General features: G+C 44.7%; 1 protein-coding gene across 4 annotated transcripts in view; it reads left to right on the top strand.

Annotated features, from left to right (window-relative positions):
- Window positions 1-13,264, top strand: part of FLI1 (Fli-1 proto-oncogene, ETS transcription factor) — an 81,472-nt gene that overhangs the window by 50,433 nt on the left and 17,775 nt on the right. For all 4 annotated transcript variants that reach the window (XM_052697125.1, XM_052697123.1, XM_052697122.1 and 1 more), the window contains 2 exons: window positions 4,313-4,467; window positions 7,167-7,370. In XM_052697125.1, coding sequence (XP_052553085.1) covers window positions 4,313-4,467; window positions 7,167-7,370 — 359 coding nt within the window. The remainder of the gene's footprint in view (window positions 1-4,312; window positions 4,468-7,166; window positions 7,371-13,264) is intronic.

Raw genomic sequence — 13,264 nt, 5'->3', positions numbered from 1 at the left:
AAAAATAATATTCACATGTTCTGGATGCCTGCGTAGATGCAGATGAACTCCCCTGTGTAATTCCAACTCATGTTATGAATTTTGCCTAGCTAAAATGCTGTAGTCAGTGCTTTGAAACCGCTTTGAAAGCCTTCTCCTGCTTCAGAATACTAAAATGGTGTTAAGGTTCAGGGATCTCAGAACATTTTTATGCCATTATAATTTTCTCAAAGCAAAACAAAGAGGCCATCAGTGATGTCTTTAGGAATAAAAATGCCTGTAAATAGCATGTGAGCCCTCTAGTGGGATTCATGGTGCTGTTCCAGTCCCCAGCCAGAGCAGCAGCCCGTGCAAATACCTTCTGCTTGTCTTGTACCTGTGAGTTGTAAATACAGACACGTTAGAGCCACACGAGCCTCTGTGTTTTCCCCACACGATTTGAGTTTTGTCAGTCGTACATTTCTTTCCATCCTTTCTACAGCCATCTCTTCTTTCTGCAGGCTTCTAGAGCCTCTTTTCCAAAGTGAGCCTCCTCTTCAGGCTTTCCTTGCTTTGGACGTGTAAATGTGAGGCACTGTTAAAGCTGAGGTTCAAGGAACTTTGCTTCTGCCCTGAGAGCTCTGTTCCTTGCCTGTGAAAGGAATCAGAAGCAGAATCATGATGTATTTGTTTCTACTTCCTTCAATGAACAAAAATAAAATTTAATTTCACGTTTAAACTTGAGATGGTCAAATGAGGACTTACACATGTAAGTGGCTTGCTTAATTAAGAGGGAAAAAAAAGATATGAAGAGGGGAGGAATGAAAAGATAGGAATAAAAGGATAGAGAGAAGAAGGAAATGTCCCACTGATCGCAGCTGAGTCAGTTTCAGAAATCGTTAAAACCCCTTATTTTGCTCCTTCAAATGAAAGCCAAAGGTGATTCCTAGACAGAGGCCCTGGGACAGTAATTGCTTTATTTCCAAGTATCTGGAACACAAACTGAAGCAGTACAGAGCAGTTATTAGTCAATGCCAGGCTGGCTGCTTGTCCATTTTGGCCAGTCTAGCGCACACTTTCCCAAAACACCAAGCTCTTGGCATCCCCAGAGACTGCTACTGGAGCTGCTGGAATGAAGAGTCTTTGGGCTGACAGTGGGAATGAGCTCTGCTTCATATTCCTTGGACTCAGTCACTGCCATAGTGAACACACTTAGGAGATTTTGTATCCCTTTACACTGGGAGATTACAACATTTTCTGCTCCAAACCTGAGCAACTACAGCATGTGTAGCCACTTGAAAGCCTGGAGTAGGGATAATCTGTGAATACTCGAGGATTAATCAGGCATCTGAAATCTCACAAACCATTTCAAATAATGAGGAAATTTTTCTATGAATCTAAGTCTGCTTGTGAGTAATGCATGAAGTAAGAAAGGAGTGTATTCCAATGAATACCCCATTCATGGCTCACGGCTGCCTGTTCTCATTTGATACTGTAGTTATTCCCATACTGAATTCTTCTTTGTACTGCCCACACTTACACGTACCCTCTGCTGGGACGCTGCTGAGCGCCTCATGTTAGGGCAGGCTGGGCTGTGCAGTGAGGCACCTCCAGGAGCTGTGGGCACTGGTCAGACTAACAGCGTTCATTTGGTCTCATTTGGATTTAGTAGGAAATGCTGCACTGCAAAGGACACAAAAGTAAGGATGTTCCTGCTTGCTGTTGTTAAAGTGCTTTTCTTAAGAGAAGGGCAGTTTGATCTCCTGCCTAATAAAGTTTTGGTAATGCCATCCCCAGTTAAGTTTGCTTTCTTCTATCTGGGGTTAGTTGTGGACCCAGCCATGAAAATTTGTTCAGAAGGAAGGGAGGCATCTGTACATCCACATGGACACACGGGTGCATTTAACATTTCTCACAGGATGAGTGGAGTGGTCTTTTCCTGCACTGTGCTGCTGGGGTAGCCAGTTGTTGGTCCCTTAGTCCCTACAACTGTTTTTGAGCTCTCTGCCCTGGATACTTGGTTGTCTGGTTTTGGCTGCTGAGACATACAGAGCAAGCAAAGGATCCGCAGGGCCCTGGCTGCCAAGCCAAGAGAGATGGCTGCGTCTACAAAGTGAAAAATGATCACAGAATTGCTGAGGAAATCTTACAGTGCTGGGGTTATTTTTGCTCCTTTGCTGTCAGCCATGTGAATGTGCACAGCACACAGCAGAGAGAGTGAAGACAGCCCAGGTCCCTGCAGTCTGTTCATGTGTGTCATCTGATGCCACCAGAAAACCTGTGCACTCCTACATAGATCAGCCTTCTGGAAGATGTACTTAATCTGACAGACTGGATGTATCCTATCGCTTTGCATGGATATGGGATTTGTAACCATCCTAGTATAAATATTGCACGTGTAAACCAAAGGGGTTATTTCTGGGGAAATTCGACTGGAGGTGATGGGGGGAGCAGGAGCCCCCTGGAAGGATGGCAGGCAGCAGGGAGCTGTGCCAGCACTGCTCGCACATGGCAGCGATGCTCGCTGCTTCGCCGAGTCTTCTCAGGACAGCCTGTACCTCAGGAAAGAATAAGAGTCTTTGTGCTGCCTCAGGGCTTTTTCTCTGCCAGTACAGGCAGCGTTTAACACCTGACACAGGGAATTTCAACAGAAAGTGAGGAACGATTGCATTCCCTGTGAAAACCCCGGTGTCCCTGCAGTTGCTCAGACTCTCCTCTGACTGCCACGGGGACATTAAACCTTCAGCAGTCTGCCTCTCCGAAGGCGGATTTTGGTTCCCTGCCTGGAAAAACAGTAGGCGAAATAGTAAAGCCTTAAATTCGAACATGTGTAAGTTATACATCTTATTTCCATTTTGAAGCAACATTCCCTCAGCAAGACATGAGGAAAAAATTACCATCTGCCTTGGAATATCTCGGTGGAGCATTTATCTCCCAGCCGTGATAACTGAATTTCAGTAATTTCTTCCCCCAGCCCCCCCGTCATTCAGATTAAGAAACAAATTTGTTTAGTGTCCAAACTTGGAAGTCCTGCCAACTGAACTCAGAGGGTGGGATTTGGTGCACTGTCATAGTTCTTACCCTTCAGCAAATGGTTTCCTCCCAAGCCTCTTTCCTCCTGGCAGGGAGGAAGGACGGCTGTGCAGTGAAAGCAGCAGGCTGAGCTGCACTGGATGCAGGCTCTGTGCTTGCTTTGTAGAGCCTGCACACTAAGACACTCTTGTAAAGATGAGGGCAATAGTCCTGTCCTTCCCTGGTACATTCTTTAGGGCTGGGATGTTCTGCGTGCATGTGGCAGGCTGCAGACTGGTATTTTAAGTGACCTCTAGAGCTAAAAGCGTGAGTTACAACTGCAGCTGGAGAAAAACAAAGTCTGTGCTCCCTATCTGTGGTTTGTAGGCCATAATTCTCCCAAAGCAGGACAGAGAAAGCCTGCTGCTTCCCGAGGCTCTGCGTGCAGTCCTGGCCTTAATACAGTGCCACCTGAGTTGCTAAACGTTCCCTTCTCGACTCTCCATCACCTCAGAAGTAAAACTGAGGCCAGAGCCTTTTTCACACACGGTTTCTGTGGTCTGAAAGCCTTGACTCATGCCTAAGGCACCTAAGATTTCTAGATTTCCTATCCAAGCAGGAGACAAGCCTGGGACTGTTTAGGTGCTGAGAGCAGGCAAGATCAGTTACATTCAGCTGCACATAAACACATCTTTTTAGATATCACATTGTAGTATTCTCCTGCGACTACCCTGTCATTTTAGGATGGGTATTTTGTGTCCTTTCTCAACAAAATGGAGGGGCATGTTTCTGTATTTTGCATTTGCTCTGCAGAAAAGCTCTAGGTCACGAGGTGAAGCTCGCCGCCTTTCCGTTGATTCATGGGCTCACCTCTAGCAGAAACACAGTGTGCAGAGCTGTTTGTAACACAGGGCTGGAGCAAAAAGTCCAACAAGGGCTCCTAGGGGCATAAAGCTGGAGGACTGCTAAAATGCAGCTAAGGATGCAGGAAGAGGACCTGGAGTCCCTTACACATACTCATTTTTATCCCATACATGAACTTTGGTATTTCAGAGATTTCACACGTGATCTTACAGCTGCCATTGCCTTTGTCTGGTAGTCACTCTTTCTTGCACTCATTTCCTTATCAAAGATCCCTTCTGTGAGGCTTGTGATTCACAGAGCACCTTCTGACATTTACGTGGCCAGCCAGGAATGGCCTCTCCCACATCTACAGAAATGCCCCTCACTTTTTCCTTCCAGTATATTTGCCATTTCTGTAATTCAAATCTCCTTCTGCTACAGCAGGGATGAAAGGTGCATAATAATGACAAGTCATCTGTTTCCTTTCACTCTGTTTCAGGGAGTCCCCTGTAGACTGTAGTGTGAACAAATGCAGCAAGCTCGTCGGAGCAGGCACAGAGTCCAACCCAATGAGTTACAGCACCTACATGGATGAGAAGAACGGGCCTCCTCCCAACATGACCACCAATGAGAGGAGAGTCATTGTCCCAGCAGGTACCACCACCATCAAACTCCTCGGGTGATATTTGGACTGTTTTAAATATCCATCTGAACAGATACGGCTTGTTTGTCTATTCTTTGAGGAGTTCTCTTGCTCACAAACTGTGAAAAATAAGGAAAAAAATCAGAGTTTATATCTAGTGAAAGTTCCCTGTGTCCCAGTGTACCTTGAATCAGAATAGGAAGTGGGCTATTAGTGCTAATTCTGCCTCTTATTTATTCGTTTGTTTATTTATTTACTTTCCTCCTGGGAATGAAGTGTTGTTGTGACGCACTGAACCAAATCTTGCAGTGCACTCGAGCAGAACCTGCAGTGCTTCAAGGGATATGCATGGTGCAGTCAAGAAGTGCAGTTTACAAGCAAGAGTAGGCACAGAGTGCACCAAAATTAAAACTCCTGTGATGCTCTGCAGCATCCAGATGCACTGTCATGTCGTGTCGATTGAAAATGAGCTATCATGTTTTCATTCTTTTGTTTTAAGTAGAAAACTAGAAAAACTATTTTCGGAAACTACATTAACCTTCCAAAAAATAGTACAGGAGAACATTCCTGTCGAGCTCTGTTTGTATTTGACATCCACGTCTGCTGTCTGAAATTGGCAGCATGCATTAAATGCATTTGGGTAGTCGAGGATGAAAGTTGGTGTGGCAGGCAACCTGGGAAGTCTGAACCTGAAAGAACAGGGAGTCCTTCCTCTGGAAAGTTTACAAACAGCATAGATATAAACAAGTTAGCTGGGGAACTTTACAGCAAGGGAAATATTATAAGTCAAGCCATGGCCTGATTTACATACCAAAACTTCCACGGATTTCATGGGCAGGGTCTGGCTTTTCACACGGCGTGTCAAGGGTTGTAGAATCATGGAATCATTGTGTCTGATTCAAGCAGTTCAATTGCTGGCAGAAAGAAATGTACTCGTGGAATTTAGCTCTGTTTTCTGATCGTGGCTTCACCACAAACAGATGACAATTCCCAAGCATTTGTTTGCCATTTGGGATGAAAAGAAAAAGTTTGAACTGAATGTAGTGAAGGGAAGCCAATAAAAGATTGACAGCAAGTCTCAAAGTACCGCTTAAGTCCTGGTAAAGATCTGCTTAAACAGGCTGCCCAACGTAACTGGTGTCAGGATCAGATGCTTTCAGCACCAGCATTGCCCGGAGGGGCTTCAGCTGATACCATCTAAGGCATTATGAGGGATGATAAAGCTGTTCAAGATGGAACGTTTAGCCTGCTCTCTACCATGCTATCCATTCCTATTGAAAAAAGATCCAATGTGGCCCAAAGTTTAGTGCTGTTGAAACGTGGGAAATGGCTGTTAGTGGCCTCGGTGGAAGGGGAAAAAAATCTCTTCACTGATGGAAAGTGTAAAAAGATTTTTTTCCCCTTGTCAGCATCCACAAATCGAAATCTTGAGGTGCTTGTGAAGTAGCAGTGATTTACCAGACTCTGGAAGACAATAATGACCACCACCCCTCACCAGCCCAAGCACACGTAGCTCACAGTTTGGGACCAAGGCATTATTTTACCACTGAAGTGTGGCAGACTCTTCTTGCCTCTCTGTGAAGCTTGAGTTGTCACCTGTGTAATGCCTACATATTTCTGACCCATTTTTCTCTACTACCCTGGGACTTGAGGCATCTGGGCTTTACTGTAGAGGAAGGCACCAGCTTTGACAGCCAGATCAAACTTCTCCAAAATTTGGGCTTGATTTCACAATCCTCCCTAGCTGCAATGGAACATGAATTTGCAGCTTAGGTTTTCAAATGACATACATGGGGAGAAATAGCACAGGAAACATCTGAAATGGTAGATACACTCTGAAAGTGACTCAGTAAAAATGGTATCATGGCCCAAACTCGTGGTAGGACTTTCTGATCTACTGCTCCTTTCAAAATTCAAAGGATGATTTCTTTTTTTAACTACTGATGCAGCAAACCATCACCATGGGGTCTGAAACTCCAGCCGGGTTCAATCTCCCTCTTACGTCATCACCAGCAATAAAGATTCCACAGCTGGAGCTTTGCTGACAGTTGATAATAATGCATGAGGCACTATGAAATCCACATTGCCATCCAATAGCTGTGTTGGTTTTACAGAGCTAGCGGAGGTAGAACTGTGTTCTTGTCAGCGGGGTGAACAAATATGACTCAGGGATGCATGGAAAGCTGTTTTGTTGAAGCAGTAATTTTTGTGTCAGAGTCTCTTTGCTGACCAGAAATGCCACTACGTTCAGACTTTAAAATGCCATCTGTTGAGACTTTGCAATGCACTTGCAGAGGATGCTGTGACTTAAATGGCACTGATGTAACTAAATAATACTGCAGAACTGAAGCTGTGACAAGTATGCACTTTCAAAGGGACAAGCTTGCTTTTGGAACCCTTTTTTCCAGAGAGAGAAAGACCACAGTCGAATTCCACTAAGATTGTTCCCAAGCAGTTTATGTATAAGATTAAAACAGGTGGAAAACCATCAAGTGAGCTTACCCTGCCACGGAGCCAGTGCAATCAATGTGTGGGGCTTGTGCCCCTTTTACAGCACCATGCTTGCTCATCCAGGCAAAACGCATTGACATCAATAAATTAAATCCACTTGGTTGTGGAAACAATGGTTAATGCTTTGACTGGCTTGCACTAAATGCTAGAGGCCTGAGGCTCCCATATAATATCAACCTCCTTTGTGCTTTTCTGGCAGATCCCACTCTATGGACCCAGGATCACGTGCGCCAGTGGCTGGAGTGGGCCATAAAAGAGTATGGATTAATGGAGATTGACACCACCTTCTTCCAGAATATGGATGGCAAAGAGCTCTGCAAAATGAACAAGGACGACTTCCTCCGAACCACCTCCCTCTACAACACAGAAGTTCTGTTGTCTCACCTCAGTTACCTCAGGGAAAGTAAGTACTGCCCTGACTCATCTTAGCCCTGCTGTGACATGCTGATAAAGCTACACATGAGTATTGAAGTTCTAATGCTCTTCTTGCAGACAAATAGCCGCAAGGATAAGGGAAAAAAGAGTAGAGAAAGTAGCAGCAAAAGCAAACAAGGAAGAGAGGAATAAAAGTTGGGTTGGAAAGCTAATGATAACCCAGATGGAGTTAGTGCAGATACAGGATATCAGGAAGGTGAAGAACTGAGCAGAACTCTGAAGATTAGATAATCTTACAGATAACAAAAACATCTGTGGCTATATGATAAAAACACAACAATTTTCTGAGGAGATTAAACCAAACACGAACTGATGTGTCACCAGCAAACTGTTCTGTAACTTGCATGGTTTCTGAAAGTCTCCTCTTCACCTACAGAGTGGAAACATTCCCTTTCTTCACAAAGGTGTGCTGAAGATAATTGTGTTATGATGAGACCAGAGAACAGGAGCTCATGCCGTTTTCATAGTGTACAGTTATTTGAGGACTAAAAAATCAGAGGAAAGTGACATAAAGCACGATGGGAGGGCAGGCAGAGAAAATAAAAGTCGGGTTTTTTCCACTGGGAAATCAAATTGTGATGTAAAGGCAGCTGAAGATCTCTCCATCTGGCCATTTAAATAAAGCTCCAAGACAACATTTATTTAGGGTGTTTTCTTCAAGCTATTCATCACTGGTCTCTCCCTGCCTCTGCTAAAATCAGTGGGAGTTTTACAGATTACAGTGGGACAGGAGTCAGATCACAGACGGGTGCCTCTGTAAGCCCCACCTTTATTTTGTTTGAGAAGCTGAGCCAACAAAATGATTCACTACAAATAAGCAAATTGTTGGATCTGAGACGTTTTTGTCCCTTGTGACTTCACAATAAAAAAATTTCCCATCCAGATTTCATCCCATTTCATCAGCAAAGAGCTTCTAGTTCATGGAATGCTTCAAGATTACTGCAGAGGAAAAGAGCTTTCTAACTCAGGTTTGCCTTCAGAATTACACGTTCTAATGGGAAATCTTAAGGCTGCTCTGTGAAGCCAGTGTTGCTCTGAACAAACCTGCTGACTTTGGCTGGGCAAAGCAGACACTGCGGAACCAGAAATGATTGTAAATTCCCACAAGATAAATACTCTAGTGAGACCCTTACTTTTGAACTCTGATAAGACTTGAGAATTCATAGAAAGAGATAAAGTAAGGTTTGTATGGTTTTTGAAGCAAAGAGAGATGTGGAATTTGAAAAGGCTGGCAAAATAATTGAATTATTTGGTTGCTTTCGCTCCAGAGAGCATCTTCAGTCATAGCCATCACCTGGGCTGTTGCTGACATCGCTATTAGAGGAATAGCATCCTTGTTCTCATGGCATAAGTCTGAAGACCTGGATTGAATTGCTGCCTTTACCATTTGCTGCCTTCCCTTTGTTTCAGAGCAAATTCCCAACTGAACCTAACTTTAGATACCTGAAGTACCTAAATTAGAAGCCTGGTCACATTGGTCTCCAAAGCAGCAGTGCACTCTGAAATCCAGGCTGGCAGAGCCCTAATTCACACATCACATTTAAGGCCTGAAGCTGAACCTCTGCCTGAGTTTCTCTGCACTTCCATTCTGCCTTTCCTAAAGCAGAGCTAGTTTCCTCCTCAGCCTTCTTCATGTCCTGTCTATTGATATGGCAAATCTGCAGAATGGGGACTGTGTTTCTTATTTCTCAAGACCCAGCACGATGGAGTCCTATCACAGAACATGTAACTGCTGCTGTAATACATCTGAATAATAATCATAAAAGCATAATGTTCTGCTAAGGGAATGTCTATAATGATTTCCATGCTATTAAGCTAGTGAAAAACCCAAGGAACTTTGCTGGATTCAGACAAATTAGTTACTTCATTTTTACCAGGATGCATACAAGAGCAGAATTCAATCCCAGTCCATCCCTAGCTTTTATGATTATAGATTTCTTGCTGTTCAGCCCCTTGGGCTGTTCTAAGACGTCACACAAAAGCTGTCCTTATTAAAGCAAGCTCCTGTCTGAGTGGAAGTCAGGCAGTCTCTGCAGAGCATTCCTTTCCATGCAGCTGTTGCTAGTGCTGCCTAATGACAGTCTGGTTTCTGGATTGCTGGTTAACTCCCTCACGGAGTAACGCCTCCGAAAGGAGCTTATTGTTTTTCCAGACTGATTTCCAGCGGATGTTTAGCGCCGAGCCTCTGAGCTCAGTGCCATGGGGAGATGGGCTTTTTTCTTGCATTTTCTCCTCTTGTAAGGCTGTTTGTTGCAGAGACGTCCAGCTAAGTGACTGCGGAGGGTGGAGAAGATGTGATGGCAACAAAACGCAGGAGAACTTGGGGAAGCTGGGGGTCCATGGGCTGCACTGCAGCACAGTCTCTTTTTGAAAGGCATTTGTACCTGTCAGGAACTTAAGCTGTATTTGTGATGACTGGAGAACCCCCGGCTTTGGTGCTTGTTTTCCAAAAACAAAACTGATCCAAATTTTCTGAGCCTGTTCACTTCTCAGAGACCCACTGAAAATGAGCCTCCTCATTTTCAGCATTTTACTCTGTAGGTCAGGGTAAAAGCGTGATGAAGTGAGTCATCTTGGATTGAGAAAATTCACTGGTAACGTCTGCGAGACCTCAACAAAAGCTTCATCTCAGTTCTGGAGATGGAAGGTTCAGGTGAGCTATTTCATGGAGATGAGAATTAAGCTCACATCACAGTACCTTCAGCTTTCAGACAAAATTTCAGTCTGGACCAGAGCTCTACAGTTGTTTCCTGTTTCCGTAGCCTATTAAAGCAGAAATTCAGACATTTCTGACCCTTAAGAAATTTCAGACCCACAGAACCAGATTCTGCGACCCTCTATCCTTCACCATGTTCAAAACAGCCCTTCCTATTTTTCCCAGAAATACTGTCTTGCTCACCGAGCAATCCTATCGCTCTGAGTGTTTCTTCGGGTTCCCTCTCTGGGTTGTGAAGCCATGCCTTGGCCTTTTCTTCTTGCTCTTCTCTCTGTACCTTCAGACTGCAGACTGACTGACTGCTCTGTCGGTATCATTTTAAAACAAAGCCAGCCTGCTGAAGCTTCTCCAGCCACGCAGCGGGCAGTGGGAAGAGAGATTAGAAAGTTTGCATGCTATGCTTGGGATGAACATCAAAAGAAACAGGAACTGTCACCTCCTGTCCTTTTCCTCTCTACTTATGGGGGGTCACTTTGTGTGGTGTGTACAAACAAAAAGAGCGTGAAGGGGAAAGAATGAGGCTGCGGCTGGGAGCAGAAGCAGAAAACTGCTTTGTGGTTTTGATTCATGTCTCAATGCCAAACAAAACTGTACAGCTAAATGCAGCAGACCCCTGATTCTACCAGGAGATGAGGAGGGAAGCCCACATGGCCTTCAGAAGGTCAGGATAGAAAAACACTTCCCATTTAAGTAGATTTCAGGAATGTGAAACCAAGATATTCCTGAATCTTAGAAGACGAGCTGCCTTCTGAAAAGGCTTTATGGAGAAAGAATGCCGCTTCCCTGCTTCTCACTCCTTTTCCATCTCACTATTTAATTAATACAGGAGAAATAAAAGAAAGGATAACTATATGATAACATCTGATACTAATTACAGGAGAATAGCACTGCACTTAAAGCAGAGTTTGCAGGAGGGACAGGTTTTATCCACGCTGTCACTGACCCACTGAGGGGTAGAGGGAGTAATAGCAAAATGAAAACTCATCTCAGCCAAAGTTTTGCCCAAAAATGAGTAAGGGAGGGAGCAGCCTGGCCTCTGTCTGTCTGTCTGCTTCTCTCTGCCTTGATCTGTGTCTCTGGCTTTCTCCCTTTTCCTCCTTCATTGAAACCCCTTAATAGGAAACACATTTCCTTTTCTGTGGTGTTCCCACCAGAAACCTCAGACTGTCGGGCAAAGGTGAGAACTTTTAGCAATTAAACTGGGGGAGGTGCCGTCCCTTTCCAGTGGCCTGGGCTGCATTTTTTAGCATAAAGTAGCTGTAGGTTGGTCCTACAAGCTTGTTCAGCGCTATTCATCACCCCACCCCCACCTCAGTACAAGCAGGCATTTGCAGCCTATTTAGTCATAGAAAGCTGTTTCTGAATTCCCCAGCACTTCCCTGTCTGGCTGGGGCAAGCCAGGCTGGGTGTTGCATTTAAGATCTCTTTCAAATAACCTAAAAAGAGGAGAGTGGTGGACAGGAGCCTCCCCACAGAAAGAACATCTGATGGAAACGTGACAAAGCTGCGGACAGAGCTGCTGCAATTCCTCCAGCAGTTGCCAAACAGCAGTTAACCTCTAAATATTTATACCAACCACTTTAGCTATCTGTAACCTTCACATTCAAGGTACCCTAGGGATCCTTCTGAACTCTTTCCCTGCTGGTTTACCCTGTTCTACATCCCAGCCTTTCAAAACATCCCCTGACTTGAAGCATTTGGTAGCATCCTTCCACCACTCTTAATGAGTAGGCTTTGTTCTCCCAGTTAGTACAGCCGTGCTTCCAAGTGCCTTCTCCCCCTGAGTACTTGCTCTCCTGTGCATGTCTTTGGATTTGTTTGCTTTTGGGCAAGAGAAGGAATCCATAGGAACACAGGACTAATAAGGTCCAACACCTGCAATGGCTGTTACTTCTGGCAGCGATCTGCCTAATCCCCCTCTCTCCAAGGAAAGTGAGACACACTGTGAATGCTGTTGAGGGGCAAGTGAGGTCAATGTTATTTGGGATCACGTGGATTAGAGGAATTGGGGGCTGCATGGCTTAGTCACGAGATCCCAATCACGTAATATTGGTGTGCCTGCAAAAGAGGTATTCTCAGTCCTGCAAAAGAATCTGGGGCAGCATAACATAGGCAGAAATCTATAGTTTCCTGTGCACTGCCTAGGAGCAGGAGGATGAAGAGCCCCAGCTGGGACTTACAAAGCTTGTGTGGATGAGAAGAGCAGAGCACGTTTCTAGGAGTGCTTCTCACCCTCACACCCACTGCAGGACTGCTGCCCTGCGCCAGCATCGCTCCGTGCCATGCAGGGCTCTTGCTAAGGGTGTCACTGCCTGATGCAGTGGAAACATTCTCAAAGAGCTGTAGGAAAAGTGAGCCTAGAAGATTCTGCAGGGTAAACACATGTAACGAGACAACCATGAAATGCCCATTACATGCTGGCTTCCAAGAACTCGCAGGGCCTCTTCCTCCACTTCCAGAGGAGTTTGCAGGAGAATCAAAATGTAACGTTTAGAAAGGAATATTTGCACCACAGACAGAGCAAAATGTAAAGCCTTCCAATGAGTTCATCTCTGTGCTGCTCTTGGATATTTTTGTTTTGGATTGGACTCGATGGAAAGGTCACTTTGAAACAAGAAAGCTCCCCTACAGAAATCATGGCAAATGCTGGAATACCAATCAGATTATGCAGCTGTCAGCCCAAAACCAAGCATGTGACACTCTAAAAATGTTCAGATCCTGACAGTGCAATTCATCTCACTTCTTCTGCATGTTCCTCAAACAGGAATTTTCTCTATCACAGCTAGAAAAGAGGAAAGCTTCTTCCTTACCCTGTAATATAATCCGTGCCGCAGTTCTTTCTAGAATCTCTGCTGTGCTACATGTTGCACCTGCATAAATGCACTGCACAACCTCCTCCTGTTGTATCAGTTTTCAGCAGAGGACCTCGAAGTGCTTTGTGTAGGAGGCAAACTGCTTTGCCCTGATTCCGGAGTGGAGAAACAGTAGCTCTTGTGACATGCAGAGCCTTATTTTGAAAGAACTTTGTATCTCTCACAGAAATTGTGTCTAATTGCCTGAAAACATTGGCCTTTAAAGCCCAGCGACAGTGTTTTCTACCAGCCTGAACGGCTGCAATAACAAACTGCAGTAACTCCTTCTCTTCT

The sequence above is a fragment of the Tympanuchus pallidicinctus genome, unplaced genomic scaffold (assembly GCF_026119805.1).
Source record: "Tympanuchus pallidicinctus isolate F22 unplaced genomic scaffold, pur_lepc_1.0 scaffold30, whole genome shotgun sequence".
Classification (NCBI taxonomy): domain Eukaryota; kingdom Metazoa; phylum Chordata; class Aves; order Galliformes; family Phasianidae; genus Tympanuchus; species Tympanuchus pallidicinctus.
Note: the sequence above shows the minus strand (reverse complement) of the source record. Positions and strands in the feature narration are given on the sequence as shown.